This window comes from Urocitellus parryii, chromosome 13 (genome assembly GCF_045843805.1).
Source record: "Urocitellus parryii isolate mUroPar1 chromosome 13, mUroPar1.hap1, whole genome shotgun sequence".
NCBI classification, from domain to species: domain Eukaryota; kingdom Metazoa; phylum Chordata; class Mammalia; order Rodentia; family Sciuridae; genus Urocitellus; species Urocitellus parryii.
In genome coordinates, this window is record NC_135543.1 from 48869295 (window position 1) to 48891605 (window position 22311).

The 22311-nt window shown below is 31.0% G+C and overlaps 1 protein-coding gene across 3 annotated transcripts in view; it reads left to right on the top strand.

Moving 5' to 3' along the window:
- Positions 1–22311, top strand: part of Rock1 (Rho associated coiled-coil containing protein kinase 1) — a 148596-nt gene that overhangs the window by 50081 nt on the left and 76204 nt on the right. For all 3 annotated transcript variants that reach the window (XR_013342362.1, XM_077792264.1, XM_077792263.1), the window contains exons 3-10: positions 2257–2357; positions 2866–3003; positions 4535–4710; positions 5773–5857; positions 7063–7207; positions 7680–7818; positions 9980–10071; positions 19048–19207. Coding sequence is in view for 2 of the 3 variants with exons in the window: in XM_077792264.1 (XP_077648390.1) it covers positions 2257–2357; positions 2866–3003; positions 4535–4710; positions 5773–5857; positions 7063–7207; positions 7680–7818; positions 9980–10071; positions 19048–19207 (1036 nt within the window). In the remaining variant the exon portion in view is untranslated. The remainder of the gene's footprint in view (positions 1–2256; positions 2358–2865; positions 3004–4534; positions 4711–5772; positions 5858–7062; positions 7208–7679; positions 7819–9979; positions 10072–19047; positions 19208–22311) is intronic.

Below are 22311 nucleotides of genomic sequence, written 5' to 3' on the forward strand. Positions count from 1 at the left end.
TGAGGTAAACTAGGAAAACAAGAGCCACAGAAACTTCTGAGTTTGAAAGCCATCATCAGTCAAGAGGCATTTACACTTGCTAGCATGTAAGCCTGTATTAGGATAAGCTAAAAATCAAAGACAGTAGAACAGAGAAAGATATGCTGGATTTTAGATGTCTTGTCTGCAGTCTTCCTTAAGATTTTATAATCTTTTTATGGCTCTAAGCCTCAAGTAACTAGAGCCAGGGATCTTTTTTCAACCTCATGAACTATTATGTAATACATTATCTGGGTTCAGGACTTTCTTATTTCACCAATATAATTAAAAAATCTCCTCACCTCCAGTCTTGCCCTTATTGAATTCATCTTTTACATTTTCTCCAGAGTAGTTTAGCTGAAATGTTTGACTGTTTTATTTGCCTTATTTTTTTTTTTAATGGCCTTCAACCCGTGCTAGTGGTTTTCAGATTGCACTTCTCAGTTCCCAGCAGATGGTACAGTACCCCCCAAGGGACTAAGGTATAAGAGGCTTCATAAAGTATAAGAGACTTCAGCCCCTAGCATCCCTCACTCGCCATATTTTCCAGAGCAGAGCACTTTTTTTTTGATGACATGTAATATTGAGCTGCTTTAAACTTTAATCTGAAAAAGATTTTTATGATTAAATAATAGGTTTATAAGTACTGGCCTATACCTATAAACTGTAGGGAAGATTCAAACTCTTTAACCAATATTGGGCTCGCCATCTTTACTACAGAGTTGATTTATACTCAGCAACAGAGAACTTCTTATATACAGTTCCACTGTGCCTTTGGTTTTATTGCCCATCCACCTGAACGTTCTTACTTTTTATTCCTTCTCGTTTTTCTAACTTTTGCTCTTTGTTTTAGACATCTTCTAGGTGTTATCTCTAGAAAACCTCTTTATCCATCTCCCTCCAAGGCAAGCTTGAATTAAGTATCCTCCTTAGGACTTGAAAAACTTTGCTTATCTCCCTTATTACATTTTTTTTGGATTGTTTTTCATTGTTTGTTTCATTTATTAGAGTTTGAACTTCTTGGGAGCAGGAACTAGGTTTTAAAGTTGCCTTTATGTATCTTCAGTGAATACTTTAGAGCCTGATATGTAGTAGAAATAAATATTTGTGCAACAAATTGTGATATCTTTGTAATGCATCTTGTAATGGGTATATAACCCCCAGAATTAAATGTACTTATGTTATTAATGTACTTATGTTATCCCTGTGTGGAAATTTGTTCTCTGTTGGGTGTATTTGTCATAATGTATGTGAATGCTTGAATTTTAATGTACCTTTTTAAAAAGAGACAAGAATATTACTGGCACTTTTATTGTGAACTAGAGCTCAAGTTTAATAGCTTTTTTAAAAAAATTTTTGTGCAGCTCTGAAATATGTGAAACTTTTTCATGTAATCTCATGCCAATGTTGACCCATGTGGATTAAAATAGCTCTATTTTAATCTGTGACCAAATTAGGAATTAGAATATCTACCCAGTAGGGATATGTAAATTATTATAGTTTATAGCATGAAAAGTTTATATAAATAAATGCAATTATTCCCATTGTATATTTTAAGTTAAAATCTAGGTTCTAATAGAGAAATGTAGTAATTTGAACTAAACATTGCCAGTTGGAAAATTCATTTAGATTCTTTAGTATGTTTGCCTTTACTATTTAAAATTACTTATATCTTTTTTAAGGAGTCTTCAAAACTAACTTAATAAAAAGAAAATTTTATTTCACGAATCTAATGTTATCTATTCATGTTCCCTAAATTCAAGTTTGATATTTACTTAAAATATCACAAATGAATAAGTGAATTATGTTTAGTTTTTGTTCATGGTGTAATATTTATTTAAAAAACATTTTTTTGTGTGTGTGATACTCGGGATTGAACTCAGTAATGCTATACCACTGAGCTACATCTCCAGCCCTTTATGTGTTTTATTTTGAAGTAGGGTCTTGCTAAGTTGCCAGTGGTGGCTTCAGACTTGTGATCCTTTTGCCTCAGCCTCTGAAGTAGCTAGAATTAAAGTGTGCACCACCATGGCCAGCTCTATTGTCAGATTTTAATAAAAACTTTTAATTAGTATAGTGGAGCAATTCCAGAAATTATTTTGGAAAGAAATCTTACCACATTAAACATTCTATGAAATTTTTGTTTTTCGTTTTTTTTCCCTCAAGAATTGTATTATAAGTGATGTTTAGTTATAATGCATTAGTGACTTAAAATTATATACTTTTCTTTTCATACAGATAAAGACACAATAAATAAAATTAGAGATTTACGAATGAAAGCTGAAGATTATGAAGTAGTGAAGGTGATTGGTAGAGGTGCATTTGGAGAAGTTCAATTGGTAGGTTATTTTAATGAGATTTTTATAGAGAACTTTTTTAAATAAAAAAAATCCTGTGTGTTTAACATGTATATTTGGGAAAATATTAATTTTACAGAATTCTTGCTTTAAATTGTTCTAATGATTCTTGCCTAAGCCTTGAACTAAGTCTAGCAGTAAGTCGAAAATGTTCTCCCCGAGCATCCATGTGTAACAAAAAGATCTCAAGCATAAGAAGAGAAATTTTTGCTCTAATATTAGACTATCTAAAATACTATGGAGTAGTAAACTTTATAAAGTAGCATACATAGCAAATATGCTGTGCTATAAGGAATAAAGTTTTTCTAACATTACTTACTTCTGGTAATTAAAGCCTTGTCATTAGCTGATTGGGATAATTCGGCAGAATAGAAGAAATAAAAATAGCTGAAATAATGCTAAATAATAAATTATTTTTAAAATATTAAATATTCTGTGAAACATTGAATTTTAAGTATTCAAAAAAAGTTTGTTATTTTCAATTTTAAAGGTAAGGCATAAATCTACGAGGAAGGTATATGCTATGAAGCTTCTCAGCAAATTTGAAATGATTAAGAGATCTGATTCTGCTTTTTTCTGGGAAGAAAGGGACATCATGGCTTTTGCTAACAGTCCTTGGGTTGTTCAGGTATGATGTTGCTACTGTTTGATTATTGCTGCTCTAGTTTATAACTAAACATATCTGAGAAATTTATTTTATAGAACAGTAGTAGTTTTTTTTTACAATTATAGAATTGACTAATATATTGTTGTTGTTATTTAAATCATAAAATTTAATTTAGTTGAATCATCTCTAGAAAGACCAAGGCAAAATAATGGTTTCTTTAGAATTTGAATAACTGCTTTGATTTGAGGAAAGTATATTATACTTTAAATAGATACTTTAATATTGAAATTCAAATCTTATTTATTTATTTATTTTTCGTTGTCGATGGATCTTTGTTTTACTTGTGTATTTATATGGGGTGCTAAGGATGGAGCCCAGGTCCTGTCACATGCCAGGCAAGCGCTCTACTATGGAGCCACAACCCCACCCTGAAATTTAAGAGTTTTTTTTTGTTTGTTTGTTTGTTTTTGGCAAACATAAGATTCTCTTATTGTATACTTTAATCTTGAATAGTCATGAAATGCCACTTAGTTTCTCATGCCTCTCCCAAATATATTCTTAAAATTAAAATAAATCTATAATTAAAATCATTAAATACCTTTAAAAAAAGGAAATATGAAGATCTTAAACAGCTAGGTATATTAGGTATTATTTTCTCTAGAGCTTATTTTATTCTAAATTTCTAGTATTTAGTGAAGGTGCTCTTTTAAAAATTTGCTCTTTTTACTTCACATAATTTATGTGGCCACCTAATACATTTATGCCTAATATTCTAGCAAGTTTCTTATTAATGGATTTTACTTTTCCTCATTAATCTTTTGCTGCTGCTGTTTTCCTATTTCTTTGTTAACTGTTACTATTACTTCTACCAACTGCTATCACGTATTGAGCATCTGTTGTACAACACTAAGTGCTTCCTATAGTCAATCATTTTTTAACAGTCCAGGAATATAATTGCTATTAGGTGTACCCACAAGTTGTAGATTAATTCATAATTTTGTTCACTGAACATTTGTTAATTATTTAACTGCCAGGTATCCAGATGTTGACTGAACGCAAGGTATGAAAGTCAAGAAAGGTTTATTAGTTCTTTATATCTTCTAGAAGAAATTGTGGTCACAGATTGCCAGAGCCAAGCTGCTAATAAGGAACAGCTGAAATTGTAGCTTGATTTATCAAAGACTTCTTAGAGAATTGTGGTGTTGATATAAATTTAATAGTACAGTTCACTAATGCACAAGTTAAATAAGAGGTACTATATTTCTTTGCTTAAGAGATTTGTATATTCTCTATTGAAACTATTATAAATAAAAAAATATTATATAAAAAATTCAGAGTAAAGAAAGTTATGAAGGAAAAGGTGACTTAACTCTTCAGAAAAAGGTTTATAGTTCTTTTGAATATATAGCAGACTGTGAGGCATTTGTCTTTTTTTAAATTGTACTTATAACTGTTCTGTAATTTATTTTACTTGAATATTAACATTAGTATTTTGTTTTTTAATGAAACAATCTTACTTCATTCTAAGGAATTTGTTTTTTGCATTTTATAGCTTTTTTATGCATTCCAAGATGATCGATATCTCTACATGGTGATGGAATATATGCCTGGTGGAGATCTTGTAAACTTAATGAGCAACTATGATGTGCCTGAAAAGTGGGCACGATTCTATACTGCAGAAGTGGTTCTTGCATTGGATGCAATCCATTCCATGGGTTTTATTCATAGGTAAAGATAAAAATGCTTTAAATCTTTCATTTGCTAAAGGGAGTAGATAAAAAGAACTGAAACTTTGATTTATTTGATTAATATTTTCTACTCTAAATTTACTTAGTCTCTTCCCATGTGACATGAGTGACATTTAGAAATGATAGTTTTAGTATTTAGTTTAACGTTGATATGAATGTATTCTTTAATATCATCATTATATATCTGATTTTATAGCTTTTATATATTTATTTGTATATTTTATGTTTATATGTATATATACTATATCTGATTACATAGTTTTTAAATGGTATTTTGAAAAGTAATAATTGTTTTCTAAAGTAAGCACTGAGCCAGGTGTGGTGGTTCATGCCTGTAAGCCTAATGGCCTGGGAGGCTGAGGCAGTTCAAAGCCAGCATCAGCAACAGTGAGGCACTAAAGCAACTCAATGAGACCCTGTCTCTAAATAAAATACAAAATAGGGCTGGGAATATGGCTCAGTGGTTGAAAGCCCCTGAGTTTAATCCCTGGTACCCACCCCCCCCAAAAAAAAAAAAAATAAAGTATGTGCTGGAGTGTTACTTTGGTTTTAATTTTTTAATATAAATTGACTTTCTTTTGATTAATAGGTCTTATTTATGCATTAGAACAATATCATTTTTTTTGCAAACACTGTCTGAATCCCAATTGCTCTGCTGTATTTGCATGTCAGTGATGAAAAATGAAAATGACTTAGAAACTGTCCTGGTGTTATTTATGTACTTACCTATCTTACATGTTTCAATTACCTTTTATATTTTCAAATGTGATATTTTTGGTGGTTAATCTCTCTCAAATGATTGAAGAATCAAAGCTCTACCGCGCGTGTGTGTGTGTGCGTGCGTTTTCTTTTAAGGCATTAAAATATAAAGGAGTTTGCTTGATGAAAATTCAATTTCTAGATGTGGATAGGGAACACATGTAGATCAAAGTTGGCCTTATATAGATTGAGAATACTTGACCTAAAATAACTGCCTCATAATTTTCACTAGTGTCTGATCTGTTTCAGAAATATTCTGCTATTTTTTTTTTTCCTCCCTTAGGGATGTGAAACCTGATAACATGCTGCTGGATAAATCTGGACATTTGAAGTTAGCAGATTTTGGTACTTGTATGAAGATGAATAAGGTTACTTAATTACACTTTAATTTTTGTTAATTCAAAGTAAAAGCTTCTTTAGAAAATGCTATAAGAATTCACCAACCATATTTGGACTTGCCCAGAATTGATGTGCCTGAATTTGTTGAACTAAATACCATGGTTTCAATGTTGTATTGGTAACTTGTTAGCGATTTATTTTTCCTGTCTATTTAGGGTAAATGTGGATTGCCAGATTTACTAAATCCTTCATAACAACTCTATTATATACACTGCTGGTAACTAGAAATGGCATTAGCTTAAATGTCACTAAGTACTTACACTATTGTTAAAATTAAACTTCCATAAAAATTGAATTTCAGGAATGTGTCTACTTTTTAGTGTTTTATTTGCTTTCTGTTAACATGTAGAAAAGATTTTGCTGCTTATTTTAGGAGTCAGTCTAAAACTATATGCATTCTCACTATTTATATAATAAATAACTTATATACACAGTCAAAAGAACAAATATGCCACTTTCTTTTCAGTTGAAAGAGTATATATTACTTAATTTACCACAGAAAAGTAGTCAGGAAGCTCTGTTAATTTATATTGGTTAGTAGGAAACACTACATGATAACTTTTGTGTGAACATTTGGTTATAATTTTGTTGCATTAATAAAAAGCAAATAATTTTGGAGTAGGAGATATTCAGTGTCCTCAAGGCTATTATGTCCTTTCCCAATACATATGCTTCCCCATTTATATTTGTATAGTCTACTTTTGTATGTTTTATTCACATTTTTAAGCATTTTAAACAGTCTTTTTAGTTTTTTAAAAAAGGTAAAATTGATATTTATGTCATAAAGTGCTTCATTTTTCAGTCCTTCAATCTATTGGCTTATATGCTTGTTTTCTCCAATTAAGATAAAATCATTATATAGGCACAACTGGTGGAATATTAATTGGTGGCAATATGTTTTTCTAGTCAGTGTTAAAATAAAAATTACTGAGTAGAGTGTGTGTATATGCTATGTAGTACATATGGTTATAGTGTGAATATAGTGTTCATGTATTTTGTATAGATGGTTAAGCAGCTATGTGTTAGTTTTTCTCAAGTTTGAATTGTTTTGATATAATATTTAGGAGCCCAAAGATTTAGAGTTTTACAGTTATATTAAGAAGAAAGTCATTTTAAATAATTGACACTTTACTTAATATCCTAATTCAAAATTTGACCTGCTACTTTTTTTTAGGAAGGTATGGTACGATGTGATACAGCAGTTGGAACACCTGATTATATTTCCCCTGAAGTATTAAAATCCCAAGGTGGTGATGGTTATTATGGACGAGAATGTGACTGGTGGTCAGTTGGGGTATTTTTGTATGAAATGCTTGTAGGTGAGTAATGAGGGTTTTATGTACCTAATATAGTTCATCCCAAAACTCACTGCTTGGCTTCTTCTAATTAATATTTGTTATATTAAGTAATGTTGATTTTGTTTATAGGAAATAAACATGATCCAAAATCTGCTTTGTATGTGTTTTTTAAAGCTATTTAAAGGATTAGAGCAAATTCGTGTTCTTTTATTATAATAAATGTGTATTTTCTTTTTAAAAAATTTTTTTTGTATTTGTAGATGGACAGTATGCTTTTTTTTAATTTGTTTTTTATTTTTATGTGATGCTGAGGATCAAACCCAGTGCCTCACGCATGCTAGGCAAGCGCTCTGCCACTGAGCTACAGCCCCAGCCTGAATGTGTGTTTCTTTTTAACACATATTTAAAAAGGGAACTTTGACTCTTTTCCTTTAACATAGATTTTTTTGAAATGTATTTTATTTTGCTTTTATGTTCCTTATCAATTTTTCAGGTGATACACCTTTTTATGCAGATTCTTTGGTTGGAACTTACAGTAAGATTATGAACCATAAAAATTCACTAACTTTCCCTGATGATAATGACATATCAAAAGAAGCAAAAAATCTCATTTGTGCCTTCCTTACTGACAGGTAAATAATCTTGACATTGAACTCCTGTTAATTCTTAAGAATTCTAATCTTACTGCTCAGTTTGTAAGATCATATCTAAGCTCCTACATGTGAACTAATAAAATATAAATTCCCCCATTCCCAAAATCATTCATGACAATGAAATCTGGTGTAATTTTATAATATACTCTGTTATTTTAGATTTCAACTTACTTTCTGTACTTAAGCCATTGGGATAATAGGGTAGTCTTTGCTGATGGCTAGAGCAGATAACTTTTTATTGTTTGTTAAATTTTTTAACTTGGTTAATTATCAGAATGACAGTGTATTTTGTTGAGTCTAAGAATTTCTCTTAACATTTTAACATCTCAAGAGTGCATCTCACATCAGTGGTATGTATTTATTTAGTTGGTTTTCTTATAGTTATATAAAAATGATGGTGCATTTTCCAATTTTCTGTTTGATGGTACCTAGAGAAAGCATAAAGCTATACATATATACATTTTCTACCTCCTTTTTTCTCTACATTGTCATTGGCATTATGTTTTCTATATTCAGCAAGTATTAGATAAATGTACTTTGTTTTTGAAACAAAAATGTCATAGTTTGTATACTTCTGTGATTTCCTTTGTATTTGTTTCTGTTCTGTTCTGTTGTATTTTATTCTGTTTATTTGCAGTGCTGGGAATCAAACCCAGATCCTTACATATACTGGGCAAGCACTCAGTAGTGGTTTATTTTTAAATATAAAAATGAATCAAGTAACTTAGTAATAAGATTACACTTAATGCATTTAATTTTGATTATGGATTAATTTAAATAATAGGGTGGCTTCAGATTTAAATATCTTCCAATTTTAAGATTCATTTTCATTAAAATTAAGTCACTTTTATTAAAACTAACTTATATTTCCTTATTTCCTTTAGACTGTGAAATTAGGTAGACTTTTCAAAGTTTACATTTTTATTTAAAAACTACGTTAGGGGGGATTGTCATATAGAAATGAGCAAGATTCATAGTATTTTTTCTAATAGTTCATTTTTTAAAAAGTATTTATTTTTAGTTGTAGTTGGATACAATACCGTTTTTAAAAATTTTATTTATTTTTATGTAGCCTTGAGGATCGAACCCAGGGCCACATATGTGCTAGGCGAGCATTCTACCACTGGGCCACAACTACACAAACAAATCAGGCATTTATAGTACAGAAAGATAATTACGATGACGTAAGTACTGTGGAAGTCCTAGAGAGGTTCTCTAATCCAATCTGGAAGAGTCAGTGACAGCTTCTTAGAGACAATATCATACATCTAAAATAATTTATTCTTTAACTTATGAAAAAAAAATTGAAATTCAGGTATCATGTTTGTTTATAAGTATTCTACTGGAGAACAGACCATGCTAAGTTTCTCTTTCCAATTCAGCTAAAGGCACATTTTTAAAAATTTTGATGCTCACCAAAACAAGGCCAGCAATGAATATCTTGTCCAGTTAAAGCTCTGAATTTTGTAGCAATGTCAGGAATTGCTACAGAATCATTGGGTTTTGATTGGTCAGAAATATTGAATAGTTTAGAAAATAAAATTTTAAATATAAAATGTTTTTCTGGAATTTTTTTGTGTAAAAGAAACTCTTGGTTGCAAAGAAAAATGCATAACTTTATAATCATAAGAAGAAAACTGTCAAGAAAATGCATTGTATTTTATTCATCATGCCGTTGAAGCAAGACGATGATTCATCTGGATTCTCAGTATCAGTACAAAAGTCATGGAATATTAACAAGTCTATATTTTTGTATATTTTCCCTTAGTATTCTTTAAATGATTTCTTTAGTGTTCTCAGTCTTCTGCTTATTCTTTATTTCGGCTGAAAATTATGCTAAAAATATAATTTCAAGGTGACAGATCTGCACAGGTTTATTATTCTGTCTACAGATAAACCTAGACAGGTTATAAGAAGATGTTAAATATTTGGGATGGGGTTGCAGCTCAGTGGTAGAGCACTTGGCTAGCATGCGTGAGGCACTGGGTTCCATCCTCAGCACTACATAAAAAGAAATAAATAAAAATAAAGGTCCATCAACACTGGGTTCCATCCTCAGCACTACATAAAAAGAAATAAATAAAAATAAAGGTCCATCAACAACAATAACAAAAATTAATTACTTTTCTTCTTTCTTCAGAGAAGTGAGATTAGGAAGAAATGGTGTAGAAGAAATCAAACGACATCTCTTCTTCAAAAATGATCAGTGGGCTTGGGAAACACTCCGAGACAGTAAGTTATTTTTTTCTTGCACATTAGATTTCCTATTTGTAAGTAACATCTGATGCTACATCCCTGTTCTGTATGGGAATTGTCTTAATCTACTAAAAACCAAGAGTATTTGATAATTTTGGGGAAATTGTATAACTCCTCCCCTCATGTCCCACTCAAGATACCAAGATGAATAATACAGGTGGAATGAATTTGGTCTCAGCAGTTGTAATTTGATATTTGATCTTTGTTGTTTCCTTGTGGAGGAAGTAAATTAAGTCAAGTAATAGTAGTATTGTTATTTGTTTGACTTTTAAAATGTGTTTTCTTGTGAAAGGGCAAGTTATTTTTATTAAAACTTAAAATATAAGGAAATTTATTATTACTGAATACTAGAATTTAATTTTATGAGGGTATTGGAAATTGATATATTTGATTTCATCAGGGTCTTGGTAGCTTGCAATTAAGATATAAAAATAATGTAGCTAGGCGAGGTGGCACACACCTGTAATCCCAGCAGCTCTGGAGGCTAAGATAGGAGGATTATGAGTTCAAAGTTAGCCTCAGCAACTATGAGGCACTAAGCAACTCAGTGATACCCTGTCTCTAAATAAAATACAGAATAAGGCTGGGGATGTGGCTCAGTGGTTGAGTTGCCCCTGAGTTAAATCCCTGGTGCAAAAAAAAAAAAAAAAAAAAAAGAGTACTGTGTAAGGAAGTTAATTTTCAATTAATCTAGAACATTTCCTTATTTTTTAAAATAAAGTTAAAATTATAAGTTTATTTGCAGAAAACCTTGCACAAGGTAGTTGAATCAAAATTGTTGTATAATAGGGTTCTCGTCATCTTTGTAGATTTAGAAAGACAAGAATTCATCTTTTATCCTTATGAAGCCTCAGAATTTTCTTGTTCTTTTTACTTTTCAGAAAAAGGATAATATGTGTATAGCAGTCCCTAACTTCCTGCTATATCAGTAGCAGTGAACAGTAATAACGGGAGTGAACTCACCTATGTAGTTTTTTTAAAAAAAATGTTTTTAGTTGTAGGTGGACACAGTACCTTTATTTTATTTATATATGATGCTAAGGATTGAGCCCAGTGCCTTACACGGCTACGTAAGCAAGCACGCTACCACTGAGCTACAATCTCAGTCCTCATCTAGGTAGTTTTAGAACAGTTAAAAAATTAGATATTTGGGGCTGGGGCTATAGCTTAGTGGCAGAGCACTTGACTAGCATGTGTGAAGCACTGTGTTTTAATCCTCAGCACCATATAAAAATAAAACAAATAAAATAAAGGCATTCTGTCCATCTACAACTACAAAAAATATATTTTAAAAGTTAGGTATTTGTCTTAAGAACTACCTAATTAGTTTACACAGTGAGGATTCTTTGGTGGGATAGGGAGTGGATTTAGTTAGCTTTGAAGAAATAGATCATATAGGTTTGTCAGTCAATATTCCAGTTGTTAAATGTTTTAAGAGAAGCAGTTAAATATTTTCCAAGTATAGTCCATATATTTTGCAAAGCTATAAAATTCTCTTAAGAAGAAGAAAGGGAAATAATTTTTTCTGGAAATCAAGAAATTATACTTCAAAAAAGAATGGCATTGAATGATTGGCTATCTTGAGTGCTATAAGAAGTCCTTGACCTTGGGCAAATGTATTAAAGTTATGCTGAGAAATAAGGAACTTCCTCCTCTTCATTAGTAAATGTGACAGGATAATCTTCAGGCTGCAAGAGAAAATATTCCAAGATAAAGTTGAGCAGGAAGTAAAACAAATGGTTACATTGTAAAATTTTGTTTTTATTCAAGTTATTCTCTTAGCAAAGTTTAAGAAAACAGAGTATACAAATACAATTATAAATCTGAAGAAAGTTTTCTTTAGGCCCCTTTTAAATTATCTTTGGAATTGCCTTAAGTTGTTTTGCAAATGAAGTTAGGAAATGCATAAATAACCATAGGATAACCATACGATAAATAATTCTGAAAAATACAGTATATTTTATGGATTCAAAACTGGATTATTAATTAGGAATGGAGGCAATTTAATTGACAAATTATTTGTTGAACACCTATTACGTGGTGAGCACTATGTTATTTGAAGAACTAGGAGAGCATCAGTGATCATGCCAACAAAAATTTTTTCACTTGTGGAGCTCATAGTCTCATGGAATCGGGGGACTACAAAATCAATGACATTTTATTATATTGCTGTATATTCTAACGTAAATGCTTTTATTTAAAAAAAAAACAATGACTTCACTGATAAATCAAAGGAACTGTGAAGAGTTTCTTTGAATTTGTTTGTTATGTAATTTATTAGTAGTATTATTTTCTTTTTAAAATATATATTGTTTGATACAGTTTTGCAATAAACATTTTGATAGCTTTTCCTAATCTCAGTAGATCCTGTTTTGTAGTTATTGAAAAAGACAAAGAAATATTGAAGCCTCTAGAACTTACTGTTCTTACTCTTCCTACCCTTTTTTTTCCTTCCACCTCTAAAATACCAAGAATAGTTTTATTTGAAGTGACCTCACTAACCTAATTTTTAAAAAATTATGTAAGCTATGATTCCTTTTAACTTTTTGACTCTATACAATTTTATTTGGCAAGACTGCTTTCTTTTATAATAGTTATTTTAGTAGTTTTGTCACTTACACATCTCTAAGTTATAATGCCAATTAGTTTTACTCTTTTGTTCCTCAGTCGTATGGGAGCAGGGTACAAAATGCTTGATTTTTGGCAGACTTCCTGTGAGTTTCTTGATTGTGTTCACTCTTAATTTAGAGGCACAAAGTATAAGATTGTAAAGTTAGTCATTCACTCATTTGAGATAGAATTGAAGAATTGACAGAGAGTAAGTTTAAAGATAGGAGACAAAAGAAGTGAAAAGACCCAAATAACTTGGTATGCTACAAGCACAATATGAGCACTATAAAATAATGCAGTTAGAGCACACTATTTTATACTCCCATGGGCAAAATACATAAAGAACTAAGGTCCAGTTTCTGCATATCTTCATCAACTGTGCTTTTCTATGATTTTCTTTTAATAATAACCATCCTAATGAGAATATAATTGTATCTCATTATGGTTTTTTAAAAATATTTTTTAGTTGTCAATGGACTTTTTATTTATTTATATGTAGTGCTGAGAATCGAACCCAGTGCCTCACACATGTTAGGCAAGCGCTCTACCAGTGGGCTACAACTCAGCCCTCATTATGGTTTTGATTTGCATTTTTCTAATGACTAGGGGGATGTTAAACATCTTTTCATATGCTTATTCGCCATCCACATATCTGCTTGAGAAATTTCTATGAAAGTCTTTTGCCCATTTTTGAGTTGGGTTGTTTGTTTTTGTTGTTGAGTTGTAGGGGTTCTTTATGTATTCTGAATATTAATCCCTTATCAGATACATGGTTTGCAAATATTTTCTCCCATTCTCTGGGTTTCTCTCCCCCTTTCTCCCTCCCCCCCCATCGGTATTGGGATTGAACCCAGGGACACTTAACCATTGAGCCACATTCCCCAACCCCCTTTTATTATTGTTTTATTTTGACACAGGGTCTCACTCACTAAGTTGCTGAGGTTGACTTTGAACTTTCAATCCTCTTGCCTCAGTCTCCTAAATCACTGGGATTACAGGCATGCACCACCACACTCAGCTATTGGTAGTGTCCTTTGACACACAAAAATTTTGTTGTTTTGTTTTGCTATTATGGATTTAACCTACTGGTGCTTTATCGCTGAATTACATCCCATAACATTTATGTTTTAGTTGTAGGTGGACACAGTTACCCTTATTTTATTGTTATGTGGTGCTGAAGATCGAACCCAGTGTCTCACACATACTAAGTGAGCACTCTTCCTCTGAGCCACAACCCCAGCCTATCCCCAGTCTTTTTTTTATTTCTTATTCAAACAGGATCTTGTTAAGTTGCCAAGGCTGGCCTTGAATTTGTGCTCCTTTGCCTCAACCTTCTGATTCGCTAGTATTTATAGGTGTGTACCACCATGACAGGCCTGGGATGTTCTATGTATAGGATCATGTCATCTATGAATAGAGTAGTTTTAACTTATTTATTTCCAGTTTAGATGTCCCCCCCCCCACCACCACTTTTTTTCCCGTACCTAATTATTCAGACTTGATCTTCAAGTATAATGTTAAATAGCAATGGTGAAAATGGGCTTTCTTGCCTTCCTTATCATGGGGAAAGGTTTTAATCTTTAACCATTGAGTATGATAGTAGTTGTGGGATTTTAGACTTGTTAAATACTTTTTCTGCATCAAGTGGAATGATTGTGTTTTTCTTCCCTTTATTCTGTTATTGTAATATAGTTGTCCTTAGTGTCCATGGAGGATTGGTTTGAGAACCCTGAACAGATACCAAAATTTGAAAATACTCAAGTCCCTGATATAAAATGGCACAGTATGTAGTTGTGGCTCTGTAGTGGAGCTTGCCTCTCACATGTGAGGCACTGGGTTCGATCTTCAACACCACATAAAAATAAACAAACAAACAAAATAAAGACATTGTGTTCAAATGTAATTAAAAAAATTTTTTTTTAAATGGCACAGTAATTGCATAGAACTCACACACATCTTTCAACATATAAGTAAATAGTTGTAATACCATTCTTTTAGGGAATAATGACAAAAAAAAAAGTCTGAACATCTTTAGACACAGTTCTTTTTAAGGGTTATTTTCAATCTTCTTTTGGTTGAATCAACCTGTTTATATAGAGGACCAGATACATTGCACTGATTGATGTGGTGAAGTACCTTGTAGTAAATCCCATTCAGTCATAGAGTACAGTTCTGTTTAAAATTTTTTTAGTTGATGATAAAATTGGCTGTATTTATCACATGTTAATCCTTTGAATATGGCACTGTTTTCTATTTGCAACTTTTTTTTTGTATCTATGCTAATAAAAGGTATTACTCTGTGGGCTTTTGTTTGTTTTGGTGTCTTTGTTATTGGTGTCAACAATGCTGATCTTGTGGAATTTATTAGGAACTTTTCCCTCTATTTTTTAGAAGTGCTTGAGGTGGGTTGATGTTGTAAAGCCATCTAGTGTTGAACTTTTTATGTTGTGTAGACTGTAGATTTTTTTTACTATTTTTAAAATCTCTTTACTTGTTTTGGGTCTCTTCTAATTTCTAACTTTTATTTTAGCAAGTTTTAGTTGATGGTGTTTTTAGGAATTTGTCCAGTTCATCTATAATTTGTTGGTACATACTCATTCATAGTACTTTCTTTAATACTTCTTATTCCTAAATGATTAGTATCTTTATCCTTACTTTTATTGTTCATGTCTTTTTCCCCCTAAGTTCAGTAAAATGGTTGTCATTTATTTTTAGCTTTTTAAAGAACCACTTTTAATTTTTTTATTAACTTTTGTTATTGGTTTTACGTTCTTTATTTTATCTGTACTATAATCTTTTTTTGCTAGCTCTAGATTTATTTACTTTTTTCTAGTTTTATAATTTCAAGTTAATGGTTTGAGATCTTTCTTGTTTTTTAATATAGACATTTACAGCTGAAATTTTCTCTTGTGTACTGTTTTTACTGAATCCCATAAGTTTTGGCATGATATTTTCATTTTCATCAAAATAGTTTTCTATAATCTCCCTCTGATTTGTTCTTTCACTCATTTAGTGGTTTGAGAAAATTTTCAGTTCCACAATATTTTTAGACTTCTGGTTTAATTCCATTGTGATTGGAAAAGTGATTTTAATCTTTTTACATTTATTCAGACTTCCTTTTGGCCTAATATATAGTCACTCCTGGAAAATGTCTTTTAAGTGTTCTTGAGAAAACATGTATTCTACTTTGGTTGGGTGAATTGTGTTCTGTATATCTATTATATATCTAGTTGGTTTATGGTTGTTCAAATCTTGTATTTTCTTATTGATTTTTGTCTTTATGTGTTCTTTTTCTCCCTGAATTCATGTCAGCTTTCCCTTCATATACTTTGGAGCTGTGTTGTTCATATTTATAATTGTTACATTTTCTTAATATATTAAGCTTTTTCTTATCAATGTGTGGTGTCTTTCTCTGCCTCTTTCAATAGTTTTGATTTAAAATCTGTTTTGTTTGATGTCAGTTTAGCCGTTCCAATTTTTTTTTTAAAGAGAGAGAGAGAGAGAACTTTTTAATATTTATTTTTAAATTTCAGTGGACACAACATCTTTATTTTTTAAAATTTTTTTGTGGTGCTGAGGATTGAACCCAGCGCCCCGTGCATGCCAGGCGAGCCGCTACTGCTTGAGCCCCATCCCTAACCCTAGCCATTCCTCTTTTGCATGGAATGTATTTTCCACTTTCAACCTATTTATGTCTGTTGATTTAAAGTGAGTCTCTGTAAAGAGCATATTCTTGGATCATTTTTTATTTTATTCTGCCAATCTCAGCCTTTTAATTGGTGAGTTTAATTCGTTTAAATTTACAGTGAATACTGATAAGGAAATATTTCTTTTATTTTTCTATTTTCTGTATTTTATTTTTGCTTCTTAAGTGTTTAATTACTACCTTTTGTGTTTTTCCTTTTCTGTATGTTTTTTAAGTTGGTCAACATGGAGATTACATTTAAAACCCTAAATTGGTAACAGTCTAGGTTGAATTGATACTAGTTTACTTTTAGTATCATACAAAAATGGCTTTTATACAAATTGTCCTTACCCTATATATTGTCATTGTTACAATTTAAATCTTTTTATATTGTATGCTCATTAACTTAAGTTTATGATTATTGCATAATGCATTTGTTTTTTAAATCATATGTGAGGAGAAAAAAGCTGTTACAAACCAAAAATACTGTAATACTGGCTTTTACATTTATGTGCGCAGTTAGGTTTACTGATCTTTCTTCAAGGCCTTGAGTTAGGGCAGCTTGATTTTGCTATTTGATTATAATGCATTTTTATGTGGATATTTTGGCATTTTCCTTGGTTGACCCTCATTTACATTGTATATGAATATAAATTCACATCTTTTATCAGATTTGGGAGGTTTGAGGCCATTATTTCTTCAAATATATTTTCTGCTGCTTTTTCTCCTCTCCCTGTGAACTCCCATAATGCATGTGTTGGTCTAGTTGTGGTGCCACGCTTCCCTTCTGCTGTGTTTACTTTTTCATGTCAGCACCAGAATTTCTATTTTGTTCCTTTTTCTGTCTCTATCTTAATATTTTCTATTTAAGATAACATTCTTCTGGTTCCTATAGTTTATTTCTTCATCCTTTATAGCCTTTGGTACATATTTAAGAAAGTTTATTTTAAGATTTTGTGTATTTGTGACAACGAGAAATGTACACAGATATTCCCAAAAGTACCCTGTAGGCAAAATTTCTTCATGATTGAGAATTTTTTGAAAGTAAAATGCATGCCATTCCATAATTGACTGTAGACTTCCCTGGGGTCAGCAACCTTTTATTTTTCTTTCATTTTACATATTAAGAAATGAATTATTAGGATATCAGCATTGTATGGTCAAGCAGTTCTCTTGGCCTTAAAGAAATAAATGGTAGAAGAACTTTTTTTTTTAAACTCATTGCTATTAGACTACAACTTTGTTGGGCTAAATCTGTTGTTTGGTTCCCAAATTATTCAGATATTTCAGTGTCTAAGATTGCCTGAAAATAGATATTTCTTGCCTGAAGCACCCAGCTAACTAAAAAAATAGTTCCTTTATATGAGATTAAGACCATGAAACTGTTCAGTTGTTTTTTGGTTGCCTTGCTTATCTTTATCTTTTTTCCCAAAGAAAAAGGAAACAATTGTTCCTGAAATGAGTATTTAGTATTTTGATAATAATTCATTTTGTGTATTATAAACTATTGTGCCTTTAAACTAAAAAATATGTATCCTAAATTTATTTTTAATGTACCCCTTATAGCACATTCAAGCTTTTATGTGGTATTTTCTCCTGGATTATGAATATTTAAAGACTGTCGCATATCATTTTAAATTATTAGGTATATGTAAGTCTTGCCCCTCCCCATCATGTTTACAATCTTGAGATGCTTTATCCATGTTTTTGTGTCCTTGCTTTTTTTTTTTTTTTAACCGTGTCGTAAATACTGAATTATTCTTAATCACTTAATTCTGGAAGTAGCTAGTCTGAAACTAATTCAAAATCCTTTGCTCCTTATTGTTTAATCTTATGGAGATATTGAATGATAGGAATATTGATCATGTAGATTTGATATGAATAAAAATAAAAATATTTCAGTTTCAAATTAGTAATTATATTCAGGACTACTAAGAATTAACCTTGATTTCTGGCTTGCTTCATAGCAGATTAATAAAACAATACGGTATTTAAAATTAACCCAACTTTTTAGATTATAGCTTGTAATGTTATAGGTTCTGGAAATTCTTTTCTATAATCCTAAATTCTTTTGAGAAATTTATACAGCGATGTATTTAAAGTAATCCTAATAACTTGACTTGTAATATTCAAGTTAAATTTGAATTATAGGTGATTTGGTATATATCATTTCCAGAATTATATAACAAACTATCAATAAACATTAACAAATTATTAATTCATAGTTTATTAATAAAATTGGTGACAAATTTACAAACCATAGATTTATGAATATTTATGGGTTTGTGAATATTATTCCTCATACAGCAATGAACAGTAGATTTATAAATTACAAATGAATGAATTAATAATTAACATTTATTAATTATAATGAATCTTATAGATTCATCCTGTTTGGAATTTGTTTTACAGCTATTTAGAAAAGAAACATCATTATTATTGTCATTATTTATTTATTTATTATTATTTTTTTCTTGAGATGAGGTCTTAATTCTGTTCCCCAGGTTGGTCTTGAACTCCTGGGCTCAAGGGAGCCTCTTGCCTCAGCCTCCTAAGTAGCTGGGACTAAAGGTGTACACTACCATACTGGGCTGGTATAAAATCTTTGTGTCACTTTGTATATTTGAGATCAACAACAATTTTCTTTCTATTTTTAGCTGTAGCACCAGTTGTACCTGATTTAAGTAGTGACATTGATACTAGTAATTTTGATGATTTAGAAGATGATAAAGGAGATGAAGAAACATTCCCTATTCCTAAAGCTTTTGTTGGCAATCAACTACCTTTTGTAGGATTTACATATTACAGCAATCGTAGGTAAGTAAGCTAAATAGTAATTTTAGGGGTGGGTTCTGATTTTATTATATTCATATTATTTTCTTAGGGATATCTAAAGATCCTTTTAAAGTATATTTAATGAGATATACAGATATGTCTTCTAATATTTATAATACCATTTTTCAGTGATGCATGGTATTTCTAGCATTTTATGTTTGATTTTTTTTTTAGACTCATTTATATTCAGGATATTGTTTTTCAGAAATTCTTTGCTGTCTGATGTACTTTATGTCCTCAAGTGACAATTAATAGGTCAAAAGACACTGTTAATACTGATATTTAGGTCAGTGTTGTTATCTAAAGATTTATGATTTATAATACAGTTTGGAATAATATATAATATTAACTTTCCTAGCATTATCATCTCTATATTGTTACCCAAGGTCCATAATTTTTAGCTCTTCAAAAATCGATTTTTCCCAGGTACTATTTAATAAATTCACTATGTATTACAACAAATAGTATTTTCTGTACTATCATATCATGTTGGATTAGTAACTTTAATCTTCTATGCTTTCATTTCCTCAAAAATAGGGATGATGATAACATCAATAATACTTGCATCAGAGAGTTTTATAAGGGAGGAGTAAAGCAAAACACAGGAAAGCACTTAGAGCACTTTGCATGGAGTAAAAATACTCAGTGTTAGCTGTTATTACTATTAGTATTAGCTAATGTGAGTTTTAGTCTTTCCAAATGTACTTGTGATGTAAGTTTAACATTATTTCTGTGCTGGACATTCATTCATTCAAAAAGGTATGTTTGATAACTTTCTCTTTGTCAAATATAAGCTAAATACCAAGGTGCAGGAAGAAAAATGACCAAGTTATAATACCTTCTCTTGAACTGCTCACATCATAGGAAATGAATAATATAGGTTGATACGTACCACTTAATTGAAAGCCAAAGAAAGTTCTATATTAATATATTACAATGAATCATATAACAACAATAACTGGGTGCATTAAGTTTTACTATTATTTTGTAATTATTTTAGAATAAATTTTCTTAAAATCAAATTATACTACATTAGAGTAGTTTTAGGTATTTATTTGGAGCAATTATTAAACTAGTTATTATAGCTAACTGTAAGTGATTCAAGGCAAGTTTAGAAAATAAGAAGGCAATTTAGGCCTGCTTTATGAAATTTCTATAACAATGCACTAAAAAACAATACTGAATACACAAAACACATAAGTTTTGACTCAGAGAAAAGCCCAATAATTTAGTCATTTCCCCCCCTAACACTCGTTATAATAATGTATAATATGTATAATAATGTATAATAATGTAGCTATTTTATATTGACATATATACACAAAAGAGTGGTTTTGCTGAAGTTTCCTCCCTCCCTCCCTCCCTCCCTCCCTTCCTCTCTCCCTCCCTCTCTCCCTCTCCCTCCCCCCCCCCCCCTCTCTCTCTCTCTCTCTTTCTTTCGTGCTTTTATCAATTCTTTGAATTGGTTTCTGAAACACTCAGGATATTGATTAAAAACAACTCCCAGTATTTTTGGATTTTTCTATACTATAGTTCAACAGTTATTATTTTATTTACATTTTTCTATACAAAGGTAATCTTTAATTAACTAAACACTAAGTTATTTGTACTACATTGCCATGTACTTCATTATGTTCTCTGATTTTCCTTTTTATTCCTGTCTCAAGTATAATTTTTAGTTTTTTTAAAAAAATATTTTTAAAAAATATCTTTATTTTATTTATTTATTTTTATGTGGTACTGAGGATTGAACCCAGGGCCTTGCACATGCTAGGCGAGTGCTCAACCCCAGCCCCTTTAGGTTTTTTTTAACTAATGTTTTTTTATTTATATATGACAGTGGGATGCATAACAATTCTTATTACACAAATTTTTATATTTCTGGTTGTATACAACGTTCATTCACACCAAGTCGTGTCTTCAATTTTTAGGTTTTTTAAAAATAGAAATTTTATTGTATAGGGCTTTTTGGTTTTTGTTTTTCAGGAATTGAGCCCAGAGCTTGCACATTCGAGGCAAATGCTCTGCCACTGACCTGTGTCTCCAGCCTTGACATTTTACTATGTTCTTAAGTGTCATAGCCTTATCAATTAATATAGGAATTTTAAGATAAGTGCCTATCATATGAATAGGTAAAAGTGTGATTGCTTTTAATAAGGAAGCAATAAAATATGAATGACCCTTACTAACATATGTAAGTCTAATTTTGAATATACTAGTGTGAAGTAGAAAACTTCGGAAACTCTTATCCCTGAAATATAAAAATATCTTTTAATTGTCAAGGGCAGAGATCTTTATTGCTAAAGTATAGTTGTTATTCACTGTTAATATCTATGTGTTAATAGCTGAACCTATACGGCTGTGAAATGTACTGTAACTATTTGGTATTTTGAGGGCTCTCTTTTAGTTAATCAAAGTGCTGACAGTAAGTGGTGGTGATGGTGGAGATAATAATATTGGTATTGGATCATGTTGGAGGTGATAGCAGGAGCAATAGCAGCAGTACCTTACTTTTACATGATATTTGGTATCTTAGAAAAAAATTTCACATATACTATCTATCTAACTCTACTTATTTGATATTGCTGTAAGACATGTAAAAATCTTTTTTAAATTATTTTTTTAGTTGTAGATGGACACAATACCTATCTACCTACCTTTTTTTTCTTTAATGTGATGCTGAGGATTGAACCCAGTGCCTCATATGTGCCAGGCAAGCCCTCTACCACTGAGCTACAACTTCAGCCCTGTGAAAATCTTTTTTTTTTTTTAATTGCAGTTGGACATTTACTTATTTATTTTTATGTGGTGCTGAGGCTCGAACCCAGCGCCTCACACATGTTAGACGAGTGCTCTACTGATGAGCCACAACCCCAGCTCCCCCTGTGAAGATCTTTAAGTCTCACCAACCACCTGTATTTTTATGTAATTCTAACTTTACACTGAATTAAATTAAAGAACTCTTCAAGGCTTGGTGTCCCAAAATTTGGTAGGATTTTACCCAGACTTTGATTCTGTTATTTCAATTACTTAGGCAAGAAAAAAAAAAAGAGAGAGAGAGAAAGAATTTAAACCCAAGCAAGCAA